This window comes from Gadus morhua, chromosome 4 (genome assembly GCF_902167405.1).
Source record: "Gadus morhua chromosome 4, gadMor3.0, whole genome shotgun sequence".
NCBI lineage: Eukaryota > Metazoa > Chordata > Actinopteri > Gadiformes > Gadidae > Gadus > Gadus morhua.
Genome location: NC_044051.1, coordinates 27,519,386 through 27,540,281, shown reverse-complemented (window position 1 = coordinate 27,540,281; position 20,896 = coordinate 27,519,386). Strand labels below are relative to the sequence as shown.

Sequence of the window (20,896 nt, the reverse complement as noted above, 5' to 3'; positions counted from 1 at the left end):
GGTAACACAGGTGACTGTTAGTGTCTGACTGATAGGTCCTGGTGCCGGATGCAGCAAGACTAGTTTACCTCCAGCCCACCTACCCACGTATCACACTCAAGCATGCACTCACATATACATCCACACATGCACACACTGACATGCACACATGAACATACCCATACACACATACATACACGTACGCACACACACACACGCACACACTACGACACGTGTGTTCTCCATGGGTGTGAAATTCTCCCAAAAATGTCTCTGTGCACAAAAAAGCATATGCGTGTGTGTGTATGTCTGGGTGCGAACATGCATATTTGTGCGTGTATCTATGTGTGTTTGTAAGTGTGTGTATTTGCAGGTGTGTGTTTGTGTGTTTGCAAGTGTGTTTGTGTTTTTGTGTTTATCTGTGTGCGTATCTGTGTGTGTGTTTGCAAGTTTGTGTCTTTGTATGTGTGTCCAGGTGTGTGTGTGTGTGTGTGTGTGTGTGTGTGTGTGTGTGTGTGTGTGTGTGTGTTTGAGTGCAGGTGTATGTATGTCGTAGTTACTTTTTTTATTTATGAAGCGCTTTTTGTTTGATTTTGCAGGCGTGTGTGTTTTTGCAGGTATGTGTGTTTATGTGAGTTTGCAGTTGAGTGTGCGTGTGTTTATATGTGCTTGCGGAGTGGAAGTGTGTGGGTGTGTGTGTATTTGTGTGTGTGTTCATGTGTGTGTGTGTCTCTGGTGTGTGCTCTTGAGAGGGCTCCAAGAATAGACTGTAGTGAGATATCAGCTCCTCTCCTGCAGGGATGGACCCCCCCCATCACAGAAAATAGCCTTGTGTTCTCCTCCATCTCCACCTCTCCCCTCTCTCTTTTCCTCACCCTCTCTCTCTCGTCTCTCTCTCACCATCTATCTCGATCACCCTATTTCCCCTCTCTCCATCCTTTCTCTCTCCGTCTTTCCCTCTCCATCTCTCACTCTTTTGGCTCTCTTTACCTTTCTCCCTCTTCTCTCTCTTCATTGCCGTGTGTTTGTGTGATTGTGTGTGTGCGTGTGCATATGTGGGTGTGGGTGTTTGTGAGTGTGTGTGTGCGTGAGTGTGTGTCTGTGTGTGTGTTTGTGTGCCTGTTGAAGAGTCGATTCATAATTGTATTCCACTCTTTGAGTAATGCACAGCTTTCAGATGGGATGCTTGGGAAGCATGCCGACGTTCCTATGACAACCCTTGTTTGTGTGTGTGTGTGTGCGCACACACAACCCCTCCTTCTCCCTCCCTCCTTCATCTCTCTCCCTCCCCTCCTCCCTCTCCTCATCCTCCCTCTCCTCCTCCTCCTCCCTCTCCCCCTCCTTCTCCTCCCTGTCCCCCTCCTCCTCCCTCTCCTCCTCGCTCGCCTCCACCTCCTCACTCTCCTCCCTCTCCCTCCCCTCCTCCTCCCTCTCCCCTTCTCCTCCTCCCTCTCCCCTTCTCCTCCTCCCGCTCCGCCTCCTCCCTCTCCTCCACCTCCCTCTCCTCCTCCTCCTCCCTCCCCTCCCCCTCCCTCTGCTTTTTATAGACCCGTCTTGCCTGAGCTCGGCACCTTCTAAAGCCTTTTCATGTTGGCACTATAATTACAAGCACACACACGCACACACACCGCACAAACACTCAAACACACACACACACACACACACACACACACACACACACACACACACACACACACACGCACACGCACACGCACACGCACACGCACTCAAACACATAATAACACAAGCATACACACACTTTAACACACAAACACAGAAATAGAGTTTGTGTATGTGTGTGTATATACTGCTATGCAAAAAACTGTGATCTATTTTTACCTCCACTCCCTCTCTCTCCCCCCCTCTCTCTCTCTCCTCCCCTCTCTCTCTCTCCCCCCATCTCTCTCCTCTGCTGCTGCCGCCACATTTGCTATGCTGAGCTGCATACCTCGCATCGCCCTCTCCTCCGAAACACACACACTCAGACTTAACCCCTTCACACACAGACACACACACGGGCACGCATGCGAGGGTACACACAGAAACAAACAAACTTTCATGAACACAGACACACACAAAAACGCAACCCTTGTTCTCCGCACACACACACACACACACACACTTGTGTGTCTGCGGTACGATCTTCTGTCTGTGAGGGTCTGGGCTCATTAGACAACTGTACTGGGCTCTTTGGTTTCCCTGGGGATACGCTTGTTTGGGAGTGCCGGCCGTTGGGGGGGCGGAGTTTGAGGGTCTGAGGACGGTCTGAGGAAGGTGTGTTGATGTTGCGGACCATATTTGAAACAGAGTGTCCTCCCCCCCCTCCCTTCCTGTCCCCTACAGAGGGCCTCATGGCCACGGAGCACCAGCCTCTGGACGCCCTGAAGACCTCCGCACTCAACCACATCCCTACAGGTAGGACCTGGGACCGGGAGGCCGGGGGCCGGGAGCCGGGGGGAGGGTTGTGTGTGGGTTGGTGCAAGTTCGAATGTTGTCAGTTTGTGTCAGTATGTGTGTGTTTGTGTGTGTGTGTGTGTGTGTGTGTGTGTGTGTGTGTGTGGGGGGGGGGGGGGGGGGGGAATTACCATGTTTTGCATACATGTAGGCTAGTGCAAGTGTGCGCGTTCTTTACTGTAAGCAGGTGCATTTGTGAAAGTGTGTGTGTGCATGCGTTTCTGCAAGTGTATGTGTTGGTGCAAGTGTGTGTGAGCATGCATTTGTGCAAGTGTGTGTGAGGGCACGGGGCAAGTGTGTGTGGACATGTATTTGTGCGAGCGTGTGTGAGGGCCCGGGGCAAGTGTTTGTCTTGGTGCAAGTGTGTGTGTGCATGCGTTTCTGCAAGTGTGTGCATTGGTGCAAGTATGTGTGTGCACTATGCATGGGTTTCTGCAAGTGTGTGTGTTGGTGCAAGTAAGTGTGTGTGTGTGTGTGTGTGTGTGTGTGTGTGTGTGTGTGTGTGTGTGTGTGTGTGTGTGTGTGTGTGTGTGTGTGAGGGCACGGGGCAAGTGTGTGTGGACATGTATTTGTGCGAGCGGGTTTGAGGGCCCGGGGCAAGTGTTTGTCTTGGTGCAAGTGTGTGTGTGCATGCGTTTCTGCAAGTGTGTGCATTGGTGCAAGTATGTGTGTGCATTAGGGCTGGCCCGAATTCTGGTCTCGAACAGGTATCTCTTGTCCAAAACGTGCTAAGAACAATGCAAATCAGAACTAGCGACATCAAGTTGAGCGCCATGACATTGAATTTTGTAGCTGTAAGGATTTATCGGACATGCCTTGCAAGGTCAAATCTGCGAGGTCCAGCCTAGGGTTAATCCGATGTTTTGGAAATCCGATACATCAGTCCGATATTGGCGGATTGTAAATTAATCGGATATCGGCTTGTGAATGTCATCCACCTCTGATATAAAAAATAATGAGTGTCCCCTGGGCCTATGAATTTAACTGCAGCACTGCATTGTACTGCACTTTACTGCACTGCTCACTGTACTGTACTGCACTGCTCTCTGCTCCCTGCACTGTACTGTACTGCACTGCTCACTGTACTGTACTGTACTGCACTGCACTGCACTACTCAGTGTACTGTACTGTATTGTATTGCATTGCACTGTACTGCACTGTAGTGTACTGTACACACTGTACCTTACTGTACTGTTCTGCTCACTGCCACTGCTCACTACCACTGCTCACTGCCACTTCTGGAATATGATAGGCTCTCTTGTCTTCTTTTATCGCTCATTTTCACGCAATGTATCTACCAAATGTAACCCATATGGAATGTAGGGCTACTAAACCCTTTATCATTTAAAGATGCAATTGCATGAGTTCTCCAGTAGGGAGCACTCAACATAATTCCAGTAACAGGAAATTACACGTGAGCACCCCGTTTTCAGGGGGTCACCTTGAACTTAGAAATTAACCAAGGTTTTCTGATATATGAGTGAGGTATCTCACTATGGGACACGCCCCTCGCGCTGTCCCCCAGAAGCAATTTTACACTACGCCAGGTGTGACTGGCCAACAAGTGTGACACCTCTTTCAGTTCTAGGGGCAGTTTATAGCCACTGCCGACATCCAGTGTTCTGTGTTCTTCATATATGTCCTATTATAATATTGATTAACCCAATATTAATCGTTACTTCCATATCAACAAATTACAATTTGCATAGTGGGTAAAATAAATCCCTTGTTAAAGTGCAACTGGCTAAGTAAGACAGACGTGACGTCTGCCTGGCCAGACGTCACGTCTGCAAATCCTTGTAGCGAGGGTCGCCCCTGGACATTAAATCTGCTCCCCAGTTCCGCGCGACCGGCACGTGTGTTCCTCTCAGCGACAACAGGTGGGCGTTGCCCCATATGGTCAACAAAGCCGGGACTCCCTCCTACTACATAAGTCCCGTCGTCACGTCATCTCTTCAGTCTATAGGCAAAACACATCTTCCTCGCTCCGGGCAAGGAGGGTGGTCTGGTGAGATACCTCACTCATATATCAGAAAACCTTGGTTAATTTCTTAACCTTAAGTTTTCTTTCAATATTCGCTCGGTATCTTGCTATGGGATATAGTAACTCCCGTATTGCCAAAGAAGTACCAGTGCAAACCCATCAAACAAGCATGTTCACCGATCCAACGAAAGTGTAAGGCGTCGCCCAGCTGGCAGCCGCACATATCTCTTCCACTGAGACCCCCTGGAACAGTGCCCAGGATGCGGACATGCCGCGAGTCGAATGTGCGCGCAGGCCGATAGGGGGTTCCAAACCCACGCTATTATAAGCCATGGCTATAGCCCCCACGATCCAGTGTGATAAACGCTACTTCGAGAGAGGCTTCCCCAGGTGTGACGTAGCACATGATACAAACAGCTGCTCCGATTTCCTGAACCCAGCCGTCCTATCAACATAGACGCGTAAAGCCCGCGGCGGGCAGAGCGCATTCAGCCGCTCCTGCTCCTGGGAGGAGAAAGGAGGAGAATGGAAAGCCAACAGCTCAATAGGGAGGTATGACAACGCAGAGTCGAATACCTTGGGAACAAACGCTGGATTCGGCTTTAATAGAACCTTTGAGTTCCCCCGCAAAAACTGCATATACGTCGGGCTAACCGCCAGCGCATGGATGTCACTAGTGCGTCTAGCCGAGGCCAACGTGAGCAACAAAGCCGTCTTAAACGAGAGAGTCTTAAGCTCTACCTGTTGTAAGGGCTCAAACGGTGGGCGTGACAGTGCATCAAGCACCGTAGATAAATCCCACGGAGCAGCCAAGCTCCGCGACACCGGCCGAAGACGGCGTGCAAACAATGGGGTGCTGACCTGCCGATTTGTCCCCAAAACCTATGTGATAAGCCGATATAGCGGCCAAGTACACTTTGACAGTGGAGAAAGCCCGGCCTTTATCCAGCAAGTCCTGTAGAAATGTCAGAAAAACAGGCACGGGACTCTGGAAAGCTATTTCCCCAGCTTTCGCGCACCAATCCTCGAACGCACGCCATTTCCCGTCATATGCGTAACGCGTAGAGGAAGCCCTGGCGCCCTGGATAGTCGTAATGACATTCCAGTGGAGTCCAGCCGTCGTTAGGTTCATCCTTTCACGGGCCAGGCCCACAGAGCCATGCGCTCCGGATGACGATGGAAGATTTCCCCATGCGCTTGCGTCAGGAGATCCCTGCGTAAAGGCAGAGGCCAAGGCTGGCTGCACAGCAACTGGACTATTTCCGCCAACCAATATTTCCCCGGCCAACGGGGGGCTATAAGGATCAGCACATGACCCTTCTCTCGCACCCTGGCGAGAGTAGGAATGATCAGTTCTAATGGGGGAAAAGCGTACAGGAGGACGCGCGGCCACTCGTATGCCAAAGCATCCAGCCCCATCGGGGCGCTCCGACCGGTTAGGGAATAGAACAGAGGGCACTGAGTGTTCTCCTCTGATGCAAAGAGATCGACCTCTGCTCGACCGTATCTCTCCCATATCTGGTTCACGACCACGACGTGGAGTTTTCAATCCTTGTAGCGAGGGTCGCCCCTGGACATTAAATCTGCTCCCAGTTCCGCGCGACCGGCACGTGTGTTGGTCTCAGCAACAACAGGTTGGCGTTGCCCCACATGGTCAGTCTGTGTGCCAACGTGTGCATTTGAGGGGAGCGCAGCCCCCCCTGACGGTTTATATACGCCACCACCGTGGTGTTGTCCGTCCTGACTAGAACATGTTGCCCTCTCAGAAAGGGAAGAAAATGTTTCAGCGCCAGTGACACCGCCTGTAGTTCCAAGCAGTTTAGGTGAACAAACTGAATATGTGAGCTCCACGTGCCATTTACTGTTCTGCCCTCGTATACGGCTCCCCAGCCCGCCCGTCGAAAGGACCTTCCTCGCCAGGACAGCTCCCATGGTAACGCCTGTAGTCAGAAAGGACGCTGCGTCCCCAAGGGCGCAGCGCCAAGACGCACGCCCTGGAGATCAAAACCCGGCGATGGCCATGGCACGTCGGGTTCAGTCTGAGTGATGCAACCCATCGCTGAACCGGCCTCATATGGAGGCGGACAAGTGGGACTACTACCAGCGCCGACGCCATCAGACCCAATAGTCTGAGGCACGTTCTGAACTTCAACATCGTCCCCCTGCGAAAAATTGCCAGACAAGCCTGAAAGGCTTCCACTCTCTCCGCGGATAGACGTGCTTTGAACGTCACTGAATCGAGGCACAAGCCTATGAACGTTATGCTTTGACCAAAACAATCTTTTGCACGTTAATTGTGAAACCAGGGACATTAGGTGCGATATGAGCACGCTGGTCTGCGCCTGAGCCTCCTTGGGCGACTGTGTGGCTAGAAGTCATCTATGTATGTTGCTAAATGCATTCCTTTCAACCTGAGGGGCGCGATAGTAGCCTCCGTGCATTTCACAAACACCCGTGGACTTAACGAAAGGCCGAACGGGAGAACCAAATACTCGTACGTTATGCCCTGGAAGGCGAACCTGAGATATTTCCTGTGAGGGGGATAAATGGGGATATGGAAATAAGCGTCCCTCAGATCTATGCTTGTGAACCAGCCTCCCGGGTGCACGAAGCGTATGAGAGCGGCGTGTGTCAGCATCCTGAAACTGTACTGTCTCATGTAATTGTTCAGAGCGTGTAAATCTAATATCGGCCGGAGGCCCCCTCCCTTCTTCGGGACTAGAAAGTACCTCGAGTAAAAACCGCTTTGGTTTTCCTCCGGTGGCACTACCCGAATTGCCCCTTGTTTTTTAGAGAGGTGATTTCCTCCTGTAATACATGAGCTTTCTCTCCACGGGACTGCAACTGCAGTATCCCGTTGAAACGGGGAGGAGTGGACGCAAATTGGAGCCTGTAGCCGGCGGTTACAGTTTTTATAACCCAATCCGACGCACCACATGCCCGCCACTGTTGAGCCCGGCCAGACAGCGGTCCCAGCGTCGCTGGTCCTGCCGGGCCGAACGGGCATGGTGGGCTGCGCACCGGCACTCACGCCCACCAGGCACCGTCTTATTACATTCTGTTCCTTTTTTATGTTGTGTGGCCATCGCCTTGTAGCCCTTCTCGGTCATCGACGACTGGAAGCAGTCGGCTCTGGACGGTAGTGTAGGGCACGCCGAAGACATGGCGGACTTCTGCGTGGGGTGGAGGTGCGACGCCAGCAGTGGTTCAACCGGAGGCAGGGGGGAGAACCCCTTTTCCTCCATACCGGCCCAATCCAACCCCGATCCACCCTGGACAGGGATCTTGGCTGAGAGAGGCTTGATCCAAGACCGGGTCGCTTCATCCAGGCACTCGGGTAAGGCCGGAAGTAGAAGGCTGGTTGAGGTCTTCGCCTTCGGGAGTCGCTTGCCCTCGTAGCGAGTTGTGGCGGTCTCCACCGGGGGCTCCGGCCACTCGATGTTCAGCCGCGCAGCCGCCCTCTTGCAGGCCTCGTGGAGGTCCATGCTGACGGCCGGGTTCAGGGAGGCGGTGCACCCACCGCCCACCACCATAGGCGACGCGGTGCGGGTGGGAAAATAATCATCATCCTCGTCCTCGTCAGAGCCGAGGCTAATAGATTCCCCCCCCGACTCGGAGTAACCGCCCTCGGCTTCGCCAGGCCCTTCCAGCAGGCTAGCCTCGATAGCGTCGGGCTGAGTCAACTCCAGCGGCTGGGAAGCGTCGGTGAGGTCCACCTCCGATCCCCAGCCGGTGCCCAATGGGGCGGCGAGCCCCCGGGATCCTCCCGCTAGCTCCGGTAGTGGTGGGTCGGCTACCCCCATTACCGGATCATCTGCGAAGAGCGTCGCCTGCTTATTCAGCCGGCGTTTGTGGGTTTTATTGGAAAAACGCGCGCAATGCTCGCAGGTGGCCGGGAATGCAAGGGCAGCCTTGGCATGTTCCAGCCCAAGGCAGCGAATGCAGGCGGTGTGGCTATCCGCCCCCGACATCTTGTTCCCGCATACGCAGAACTTTGTCGGAGGCTTCCCCGAGCCCTCGGTTAGGGTAGGTTCAACCTCAGACTGCATGGTCTCTTTCCGCTTATGCCCAGCTGCTGTTTGGCGACAGGTCAGCTTGGACACAGGGATCGCAGCTAGTGTAGGTACTAGCAGCTAGTATGGATACTAGCAGCTACTGTTTGGTGACAATCTAGCTCTTTTGAGCCTCACAGAGGTCAGAGGTAGCGATGTAGGCTAGCGTTCGGTGACCGAGGGGTTAGCTCGCTCTGGGAACAGTATGCTAGGCCTTCTACAACTTCTGTCCGAGAGGTGCTTCTAGGAGCGAGAAGAGGTTAAAGACTGAAGAGATGACTTGAGAACGACGGGACTTATGTAGTAGGAGGGAGTCCCTCCTCTGCAGGCAGACGACACGTCTGTTGGCCAGTCACGACTGGCATAGTGTAAAATTGCTTCTGGGGGACAGCGCGAGGGGGGTGTCCCATAGTGAGATACCGAGTGAATATTGAAAAAAAAACTTAACACTGGACAGATGGCAGGTATTAAGCACAACAGAGAATCTCCCGGCATAAAACACCATAAATTAATATTACCACCTTGATTAGTTGAGTCATAAATATTTCCATGGTATTAATAAGGTGTTGTTTTATTAGGACCTGAACATTGAAAATACAAGATAACTACCGTGAATTATATTGTTCACTTGAATCTCCGGTTGGTTTTTTTGTTTGATCGAAGGATGTTTGAATCTACGACGGCCAGCTTTGGCCAGAACTGTGGATGGTTTGGATACACCGTGGCCAGCCGTGACCACCGCCATGGACGATTGTGAAGATCCATTCATAACAGATAAGACAACAAATAGATACACACTAACCTACCCGGGTACTAGTAAGAGAAACTGAAACACACATATCCGGATATCCCCCCCTGAACTAGACATTCCTTGACCGAACAACTCCTTTCCCAAGGAGTACTGTAGCTGTGGAATCCAGCTACAAAGGACTTATTCTTTTGATTTTGTTTGTTTGTTTGTTATTTTCAAAAGCTTTATTTTGTATCAAATGTCAATTTATTATGATGAATGGAATGAAAATAGCTCATCTATTCAACCAACACCAACTCCCTTTGTGAGTCATTAGTGTTTAACTTCTTAAGGACCTGCACTGATGCTAGCATCCTATCTGCCCCTTCCGGCTAAGACCACGGTTGCTACACAAACATAGCACAAGCACGGTTCCATCTCTGTGGTAGGGTGTCGTTCAAAATTAGGGGAAATCATTGAATAAAGGAGTTTCTTTGACATTGTTTTTAACTAAATACTTCCAAATCAGCCGTTACTTAAACAGCATATAACGGTATCTTAACCTGCTGTTCATTGGTTAATCAATATCATCCAAGAAGTGTTCTCATTATATCCTGACGGGATGAAAGGAAAACATGAATAGCGAGAGACCATTCTGAGGCTCAAAGGAAAGTAGTTAGTAAATTAGTTAAATGATTCTCGGGGCCCTTGAAGTCCGGTCAGTTATCTATTTGTATTTTATTAATTGTTTAGGAAAACAAGGATGAATAAAAAGATTGTGGGCATTGTTTGTTCTGCCTCTAAGAATATTTAATATCGGCCCGGAATACGTTATACTGACGTTACAGCGTTCAATGTTAGCATGTTCAATGTTTGCATTTATTCTTTGACAATTTGCCTTGGATATGCATATTAGCACATATAGAGTCATTATACAGCTCTCCTTTAGCCGAGAGAGAGAGAGAGAGAGAGAGAGAGAGAGAGAGAGAGAGAGAGAGAGAGAGAGAGAGAGAGAGAGAGAGTGAGAGAGAGAGAGAGAGAGAGAGAGAGAGAGAGAGAGAGAGAGAGAGAGAGAACCAAAACGGACATGGGGAGTGAGTCTGATAAACAGTGGAAGAGAGAGAGAGACAGAGCAGACGTGGGAGAGGCGGGGGAGGCAGAGAGGGAGACCTTGGAAATGGAAGATGAACAACAGGGTGTTAAATAGAGAGGAGTTAATGTGAAGGACAACCACCACGGAGCAGATTTATACACAACCTAATTACAGAATGAACAGGCCTGTTCAGACCGCGCATCTAACATTGTCTGAACCGACACAGATTCTTCAGAGTTCACCTGGACTCTGTATAGCCACCTCCTCCCACCCCTCCTACTTATTGTACGTTGTACATCCTGGCACTTAATTACGCCCTTATTGTATGTCATACTTAGTTATAGTACTTAGTTGTGTGTAGCATCTTATCCTAGCTATTTTTTTTGTGCACGGGGAATGGGTTAACCTAGCGATTGTTAGTGCTTGGCCCTTGGCCTTCTATGAACATCCTTACTGTACCAACAGATATATTGTTGTTTCTCCTTCTTCTGACAAATGTACTTATTGTAAGCCTCTTTCTAAATGCCCTACATTTAAATGTAAATGTAAAAGTCCCCTTCGGACCCTGATCACACTCCAGTCACCCGAGTAGGGATCCTCTCTGAGCCTTGCGAGCCGTTCAAACTCGCCCCCCGAGTGGCTCGGATTCAAATGTGTTGTGTGTGTTTGCCCAATATTCCCGGCTCATTCTCCGACGTGTTTTCCATATGGCGTGTGTGTGACATCTTTACTAGCCGCATGGGGTTAATCCCATCCATGTGTTGGTCTTTCGGCCGGTGACCACGGCGATGCCTTACAACCACAGACAAATGTAATTGGATGCCATTGAGTCGACCTCGTAAGCGGCAATAGGCGGGGTCGGGGGGGAATGCAAATCCAGTGGCGGCTGACCACGCCCGTTGCAACAGCCCTGCCCCCCCCCCGCGTGCGGTAACATGACACAGGCCGGGTCCGACCACAGCTAATGGTCCCACTCCCTTCACCGTGATTGGTTGGTTTTTGGTTGGATACCAGCGGGAAGGCGTGGCCTTATTCACCGTAGAGAACAATGGATACTTTTTTTTTAGTTGATCTCTTGGTCTCTGGCTTTTGGTCTTTGGTCTTTGGTCTCGGGTCTCTGGTCTTTGGTCTTTGGTGTCTTTCGTCTTTCGTCTTTGGTCTCTGGTCTTTGGTCTCTTTGGTTTCTGGTCTCTGGTCTTTGGTCTTTGGTCTTTGGTCTCTGGACTCTGATCTCTGATCTTTGGTGTCTTTGGTCTTTGGTCTCTGATCTCTGGTCTCTGGTCTTTGGTCTCTGATCTCTGGTCTTTGGTTTTTGGTCTTTGGTCCCTGGTCTATGGTCTTTGTCTCTGGTCTCTGGTCTGTGGTCTTTGGTTTTAGTTTTTTTGTACAGAAAGATGACTGGATAATAATTACTATTGAGGATTTATTTGAACAGACGCTCTGTCCAAAGCGCCCTGCAGTGAACACAGGTGGTTAAGGACCAGATGGGGGTTGGGGGGTTAGGGGGCTATGGACATTGGGGATCGAACCGAGTACCCTTTTGTTGGGAGCCCAACACCCTAATGACCATTACGAAACCCTAAAGCAACCCTGCCTTGCTCAATACAATCCTCCTGTGAAAAAAACACCATGGGATACCCAGCATTAGGTACCTTGAGGGGCAGGGCCGGGGGTGTCAGAGCTGCTGTGTGAGGTGTGTATATATAGGGCCCCAGTCACCGCACAGCGCCGCTGGGCAGGAGCGTGTCCGGGCGTGTAGGGGCTTGTGTTGGCCAGCTGTCATTCAGCCTCACAAGGTGTGGGTCCACATGCCTGCTCCTCAGTGGTGTTCGGGGCGGACCGCCCGCCAGGATGGGCTCTTGGGTCAGGACCTCTAGTGCGGCGCCTCGCTCTTCTCTCTGATGTTTTCCTCCATTGCTTTGGTTTTTCTAGATTTTCACATGAGTTTTGCACATTGGAACCGGATATCGTTTGTTCTCTTCACAGAGAGAGAGACAGAGAGAGAGAGAGAGAGGCCTCAACACATGGTTAGGATTTCCCATCATGCCATTATTTGAGAAAAAAAATATTTATTTATTTATTTTCATCCACTGAATTCCCAAATCATAACCGAAGGAATCCACTCCACTTGTCCTATTCTCCCCTCTCCTTTGGATTATTCCTGTTTTTATTCCTGCAGGACAAGACACACTGTCTTCCAGAGTGATATTTCAACGATAAAGTCCTCAGGTGCCACAACCACCTCTATGACTCATCACGTCCATCGTCAAGGCAACCTGGACGTGGCCAGCTGGCTCAAAGAGGAGACGCGTGGTCTTATGACATGTACTAGACAGTTGACACACACACAGATACACACACAAACGCACGTACACACATGCTACACGCTGGCGTGTATAAATAAAATAAAAAAACACATAATAGTTACCGGTAAGGCAGGGGGTTGCCCCAACCATGCGCACGCACGCACGCACGCACGCACGCACGCACGCACGCACGCACGCACGCACGCACGCACGCACGCACGCACGCACGCACGCACGCACGCACGCACGCACGCACGCACGCACGCACGCACGCACGCACGCATGCACGATCCCAACATGGAAAAACTCACACAGGCCAGCTGTAAACTTCAGGCTGAAGTGGCCAAAGATTGGTAACACATACTATTCTCACATACACACACACACACACACACACACACACACACACACACACACACACACACACACACACACACACACACACACACACACACATATGCACACACACACGTTATCACACGAAGATAATGTGCCATTATCTTCCTCTACAGATGGCTGCGATGCGTTTAGCAGAAATAAGCCTTCCCAGACCGTTTCCGATAAGCGGAATGATTCCGGGAATCGGCTAATCGCCCTATAAGCGGGTAGAATACAATACAGTCAACAACCATGATGAGTATCCCATTGGAGGCCTTTTCATTTTCGCTAACTGCCGCCATTTTAGGTGTTCCTCAGGCTTGTTAATGGCCCGACGCTTTTTGTATAGACAGCGAAGTTCGGACAACAAAGTATGAAAGCATGACCTTACTATGGAGAACTTGTGGGCTAGCTCCTCCTCCACCATGGGGGTACAACCTGGGATGGCACTTAAAGGAGCATTTCACCGGTGGAGGCATGAATATGTATTGAAATTGGGTCCTATATGTAGTCGAATAATAAAACAAAAATCTAATTTGGTGCCGTCTTGACCGAGAAAAGGCAGAAAGTGACTTTTTGGCGCTTGTGGATTGAAGACAACAACTCCCACCATGCACCACGATGCACAGCTTCGCTAGCCACTCCCGCTGATCTAGTTCTCCGCCTATCAGACACCTCGCTGTTCCATCTACCAAGCTGATACCGCAAGACTGTTTGAAAATCATTTTACACAACATTTCTAGTGAGGGGTATTAGTTGGTGAACTCAGTGAATTACCGTATTTTCCGCACTATAAGGCGCACCTCGTAAAGACTATAAGGCGCACTCCGTAAAGACGGAGTCATTTCGAAACCGCATCGAGCTGTAGAAACGCTGTAGTAAATATTCGAGGCGCTGGTTCTCCACAGAAAAAAGTGGAGCGCATCAAGCCTGCGCGCTGTATACAAACATTCAGTCACGAGGAGATTCAACCTTTTAAATTGAGCAGAAATACTTTTTAATGTACAGTTAGTAATTACATTTATCAAGGGGTTTTATTTAAAGCTACAAAAATAATACAAATAAAATAATAAATAAACTATTCAACGCAACTCTGACGTCCCCCAGCTGGTGGGGAGCCACTGCCATGAAGCGTTTCAGACGTCCACACGAATCCTAACACAAAACCGCATAGGTCCGGATAGATTTGAAACCACCTCCGAGGGTGGTTTCAGAAATGTGCGGTTTCGGGCACCGGATTCGCCGGCTCCGTCTGGACAGTCGGCCGAACGGTCAAGACTTATGCGGTTTCACCAAAAAATCGGCTTCGTGTGGACGGGGCCTTAGAAGGCGAACACACGTTCACCAAGACGGGGAGACAGCGCCGGGCGACTTACGCCACTATCTGCCAATGGATCGTGGATGCCTGGGCTGATCTCAACTGTGGTCCAAGCTTTCACGAAGGCAGGAATAATCACTGAACTGCCAGGCAACAGCAGCGACACTGACTCGGATAATGACGAGAGGGTGCCGGGCATGTTGGATGCCGTACTCGCCCAACTGTTCAATTCGGACACTGAAGAAGAAGAAATGAGGGATTCGTGGACGGGGAATGAACTGAAAAAGTGAGCTTTACGTGTTATACGTAACTGAACAATGTTGAGTTATGCACTAACGTTTGAATTAGCAATATCAGACTGTGTTTCTTTTACGTGTTTACAACTGAACAAGGCTGGGAGATATTGTTAATATGCACATTAACGTTTGAACATCGTTACCATGGGAGTGAACGGAGTTGTCAGAACGCTTAATAAAGTTTGACTTTATCTGACTGTTTTGTTGACATTCCCTTTAGCACAGCTCCATCTAGTCGATGCATAACGCAACCCCAGTCAAACGTTTGACTGCAGTATCTTCCATTCTATGCGCCTTATAATCCGGTGCGCCCTATATATGAAAACAGTTCTAAAATAGGCCATTCATTGAAGGTGCGCCTTATAATCCGGTGCGCCTTACAGTGCGGAAAATACGGTAGTCCTCGTTTGTATTTCTTTCGAAATGGTGAACTTTTGCATGGTGCCATCTTCTATGTCAGGTCCAGTACCCTCCGCCATTGTACTTCAGTTTTATCAACAGCCTCTGTTAGCTTAGCTTCAGACGCTGTGGATGTTAGTTTCTGCTGGTGAAGTCCCACCCACTGGCACTGCTCTAATAGGTCTGTAGCGTCATTGGGTCCCACCCATGGTTGTAGTCTTACGAGAATCATCCCCTCTTGCACTTCCTATTTTCTTGTACGCAAAAATCGTCATATTGCGTCATTGTGTTTGAGATTGATACAGATCCCTCCAGTCTCTCCAGAAAATAAGGGAATGATGCTCGACCATTCAAAAATATGAGTGTGTTTCTAGCGATACAAAGCTTAAGTGAAATGGGTGAAGTTGCCCTTTAAGGATGTGTGTGTGTGTGTGTGTGTGCGTGCGTGCGTGTGTGCGTGCGTGCGTGCGTGCGTGCGTGCGTGCGTGCGCATGGTTTGGGCAACCCCCTGCCTTACCGGTAACTATTTTGTAATAATACATAATTAATAAATAATAATAATACGGGCAAACACCATTAAAGAAACTTGAGAGCAATGTAGTAAACCAAAGGAAGTGTGTGTGTGTGTGTGTGTGTGTGTGTGTGTGTGTGTGTGTGTGTGTGTGTGTGTGTGTGTGTGTGTGTGTGTGTGTGTGTGTGTAAATAGGGGGATGAGGTCCATTCAAACCATAGGGCTTTCCCTGCGAGAGAGAGAGAGAGAGAGAGAGAGAGAGAGAGAGAAAGAGAGAGAGAGAGAGAGAGAGAGAGAGAGGACACTTATTTGGTTTAAACAGAAAGGGAGGGGAAGGGCAGTGAGCCTGTTAGGGGGAGAGGAGGGTGAAGCCTGCTGTCACTGTCCATGCTTGTATACTCTCTGGGGGAGGAGGAGAGAGGAGGAGGAAGCAAAAGTAGAGGAGTCTCAGAGAGCAAGAGAGGGAGAGAGTACAGTGAACACAGATTGGTAGGTGCAAAGATGTCTCCCCTCTCTCTCTCTCTCTCTCTCTCTCTCTCTCTCTCTCTCTCTCTCTCTCTCTCTCTCTCATTCTCTCCTCTCTGTCTCTCGGCCTCGGTCTCGGTCTTTCTCTCTCTCTCTCTCTCTCTCTCTCTCTCGCTCTCTCTCTTTGTGACAGTGGCAGCCGAAGTACGCAATATGAATGAACTAAATATGCTTAGTGTGTGTCCGTCTTCTGCTAGATGTACCAGCATGGGTTTGTGTGTGTTTGTTCCCAGTGTGTATGCAGTGTCTGTGTGTGTCAAGGCTTATGTGTGTGTGTGTGTGTGTGTTTTTCCGTCGGTACCGCCGTTGTCACTAGAACATTTTGTCCAGTGCAACCAGGACTCAGACTCTGAGATGCGATGGCCTGAGAACCAGTGGCGAGTTGAGCCGATGGAGTTGATGTCCTGTTGTTGCCTTGTTTTGGTTCATTCTCTCGGAATCAATGTGGGCTCGCGCTGGCGTCTAGCGGGCGGTTATCAATGGGGAAGCGAGGCTGTGGGATGACTTTGATTCATTCATCAGTTCTGCTGTTGTTTTGTTTGTTTTAAAGGCGCATTGTGTTTTGTTTAGTGCCATCTAGTGGTGTGGTTGCAGATGGGCACTAACTGAATACCTGGTATGGTAGTCTAGCTACGGTAACCTAGCTCTCCAAAATATGTTATCGTGTCTGACAGCATCGAGAAGTCAAGTGTAAAGGGAGGATTCCTTGAGGTATTTAGTCTATAGAACTTTAGGTCATAGCTTACAAGTAGGATTTCTGGTTCAAAATTTAAAACACGTCCTCTCTAGAAGCGCTTGTCTGTTCTGGGCGACTGTAAAAACAAATCATGTCATCTGAGCTATGGGGGCAACACTTCGACATCCTTGATCGGACATTAACTAAGCATTCTGTCCCAGAATAGCTAACAGATGTGGTATATGACCCAAGTTCCTTTGTATGTTCATCGGGATTTGATCTCCGGTAGGAAGTGTGTGCTCATGGGCAGGGCGAATGTGCTAATGCTAGTGCTTTATAGCCTCACCTCATTGGTCTGTGCTACTTGTCTCTGTTTCTAATTAGGGATTTAAGAGTTGGGTTCTGTCCCAAACCACTTCCAGTAGAAACAGAGACGGGTCATTAGGCTTTAGCTAGAGCCCTGAGGCAACTCAGCTGTCTTACAGGTAGGCCATTAGACGGGTGGACATTGGGGTGTTGAACACACCACCTCCTGGGCTGGGAACTACACACCCTAGCCAATGGAATAACCTTTACCTCTTCCAGAGGCCATTGCATCTGTTTAGGGCCCTGATCACCCCTGTTTTAAGTCTCAATCATTGGGGCCAAAGTCAAAGACCCTCACCGCTAGACCAAACATGGGCACCATGTGGAACTAGGGCCGGAACCGTCTTCTCCAGGACGGGTCCCCTGGTATAACTAGGGCCCCCTGGTATATTAACGGCTGTCTGAGGATATTTGGCAACAGATTTGAGCATTTCTTTGTACATGTAGTATTCGTCCGACGCAATCTGCCATCATAGTTTGTTACTGCTACTACTACTGTTCACTATTTAAAATGGGAAAAATTGCAACAAGCTGTCTGTGAATAGCTTCTCCTCTCCGTGCACACGCTGATCAAAACATGATCGTGCGTGAGAGGAAGGATTGTTGGCTTTTTCCCCGCAGATAAGGCCGCCGGCCGAACTCCTTGGTGGAAACAATCACGGGTTCACCAATGAGGGAAGCCGGACAAACCTTAGCTCATCCAACACAGCACCTTATTCGCCATGACTTCTCAGACACTCTTATGGTGAAAAAAGTCGATAAAATATAAGTTTAACCTGTATTATATTATTATATATATTATATACAGTCTATGTTAAGTCGGTTGAACCTGTATTAGATACAGTCTATGTTAAGTGTAACCTGTATTAGATACCATCTATGTGCTTAACACCCATTACAGAGCCCCACTGGCCACTCAGCTCGTTAGATGCTTATTAACGTTGTAGAGCTAGCGGGATATGCTTCCAAACAGCGATTTTAATCCGTCAGGAACATTTTGAAACATGAGACCTATCGGGTTTAATTGCGGTTTAGTTAGGCTATTGTTCAGGGCAGGGTGATTTGTAAGTAGCCTATTGTGTAGAAACATTGAACAAACGATGGCCGTGTGGCCCTTTTGCTGTCTCTATGTGGGTGAGGCCCCCTGGAAGGAAGAGGCGGCCTACACCTGCACTAGACCGTGTTCAGTGCACTGCCCCCATGTCGACGTGGGTTTTCTCTTTTACAGTAATTTGAAAGTTATTGCTGCCGTGGGTCTCTCAGACCTGCTTCCGCAGCAGGTGGTTTAGAGGAAGGCTCTGCTGTGGTTTGGGTCTTGTGTGTGTGTGTGTGTGTGTGTGTGTGTGTGTGTGTGTGTGTGTGTGTGTGTGTGTGTGTGTGTGTGTGTGTGTGTGTGTGTGTGTGTTTGTGTGTGTGTGTGTGTGTGTGTGTGTGTGTGAGTGTGTCCGTGTATATTAAACTCGAGTCTCTGTATTTGTTAAGATTTCAAAGAAAGCTTAATTTGAAAAGAAAACTAAACTCCATAAAACTGAATCAGAGGTCCTTAACTTTCATATAAATACATTGTTCACATTTTATTGACTGACAATTGATGGTTATGTTGTTGTTTGGGTATTTTTATGTCAAGAGAGCAAATTATTAATTTAGTTGATCCGGCCGCCGCAGAGTTGGAAACCGCTGCAACGTGGAGAGATGAGCATTGGTTGCTTAGAGCATCCATCGAACTCCAAAGACACAGGAAGTCACTCCTTCTCCATGGGAACCACCAGTGAAACTTAGAGAGACAGCAAAACCCAGCACCAAACAAAAAGTTCAGAAAAGTATTCGAGACGTGGAGCAGTGCAATTCTGGCCTGAACCCAAAACAAACATGCATACTTAAGTTCAATTAATTCTTTTAAAGCTCAAGACTATTTGTACAAAAACATCGTCTGGAGTGTACCACAGGTCCTCATTGCGTGACTTTTGGTGGGAACAAGGTCGCGTTCTGCTCCCCCTGCCTGGACGAGTGATGCGATGTGTGCTAGCCTTACTAGCATTTTCGCTCAAAAGAAGTTAATGAGGGACAAGATATTCACAGGGACCCCTTCAGTCACTTCCAGCTCTTCTCTAGTAGTGTCCACTGCCTCAGCAGACCACATCATATCTGGGGCGGGCTGGAGTGAGAGATACCAGACCACATATCTGAGGTGGACTGGAGGGAGCAGGACGGCCACTCTCCATACGCAGAGTACGCAGAGCACGTACGGCCCCAAGTACCTGGCAGGGGCCCCAATAATAAAGGCTGCTAAAAAAAAAAGTCATGATAATTATTAAATTATTACATTACAAAATATATAAATTATTTATGAACAGGCCCACTGTTATTTTTTCTTAATTGTGTACCCTATCACTCATTTCGGGCAAATTACATGTTTTTACCTAATATATAAAAAGATTCCCCCTCCCCGCTTCCCTGAAATGGTACAGCCTATCAAAGCTCTCGTCTTTTCGCATCGGAATCCTTTCTCAGCGCAGTTTTTCTAAACTGAAACTCATTAAAACATATCTACGGTCAACAATGGGACAAGACGATTAAGTGGCACATAGGGTGTATTATGATGACTTGATTAGCGATTTTTCTGCAAGGACCTTTGCACCTTTGGAAAGCCTCCTGCACCTGCTGGGAATGCACACGCAATTTAGTATTTTACACTTTCCAACAGTTCCAGTTCTGCATCGTGTAGGGAAACTATTTTGGTTAGGATAATACTGCAGTTTGAGGTAGTTTTAGGGTGTGTGAAAAATAGTTGTGTGTTTGTTTATTTTGATGACTTCCTTTTATACCTTATTCATGTGCATCTTTTTTTTCGTTTATCTTTCAAGCCTGCAGTTGTTATTATAATGTGATGCTGCTGTTAAGAAAGTTGTATGTATTACTTATAAATTACTTTATATATTGCTGATGGTAACTGTTATTTTGAGGGGGGGGGACTCCCTGACCAATTTATGACAAATTATGCTTAGGGCCTCAAAAAGCTTTGCAGGGGGCCTTGGAGAGAGAAACACCAGACCACATCATATCTGAGGTGGACCGGAGTGAGAGACACCAGACCACATCATATCAGGGCGGGACTGGAGTGAGAAACACCAGACACTCCGCTAATGGCTTTGGCCCGGTCGCGGCGTCTCATGTTGGGAGCTCAGCATGTTGGAAGCTCAGTTAATTTGTCATTTGAAAACACACTGTTTTCACAGGTAATTGCATTTGTTTGGTCTGTGTGTAAGTGTGTTGTGAGTGTGTGTGTTTATGTGTATGTGCATGTGTGTGCACGTGTGTGTGTTTGCTAGCTTATTAACCTCAGAGGCAAGTGTTCCCGGCTCACAGCGCGCTCCCCAACAAACAAGTAGGTAAATAATCGGCCTATCGGCTGGCTGTTTATTTGGCTTTAGCGGCGGAGGAGGCCGTGTGATTGGCCCACTCCGAGTCAATGCACACCTTGTCCGTCGACTCACACTCGTTTCTGACCGTCGCCATCCGCTCACCCCGGCAACTGCAACACACTACAGCTCAGTGCTGCTGACCAATAGGAAGGCAGAGTACCAACTACGTGCGTCAGCAGACTTTAACTTCCTGCCAGAGCTGATTAATAACAGGTCAGATGATCCTGTTAACCATAGCGTGGCTCTCACGGTGTTCAGCTTCTATCCTGAGCGGACTGAAGGCCCTCATGCGGGATTGAGGGGAGAGTGAAAATCTGGAGACGATCTGTAGCTTGGGCGGCATGTGGCTCAGGAGGTAGAGTGGGTTTGCTGGTAACCGGAAGGTTATTGGTTAGATCCCCGGCTCC

The 20,896-nt window shown here is 48.9% G+C and overlaps 1 protein-coding gene across 1 annotated transcript in view; it reads left to right on the top strand.

The window, feature by feature from the left end:
- LOC115541792 (histone deacetylase 4-like) overlaps positions 1-20,896 on the top strand; it is a 165,447-nt gene that overhangs the window by 38,846 nt on the left and 105,705 nt on the right. Inside the window, 1 exon segment of the mRNA XM_030353632.1 lies at positions 2,323-2,394. Coding sequence (XP_030209492.1) covers positions 2,323-2,394 — 72 coding nt within the window.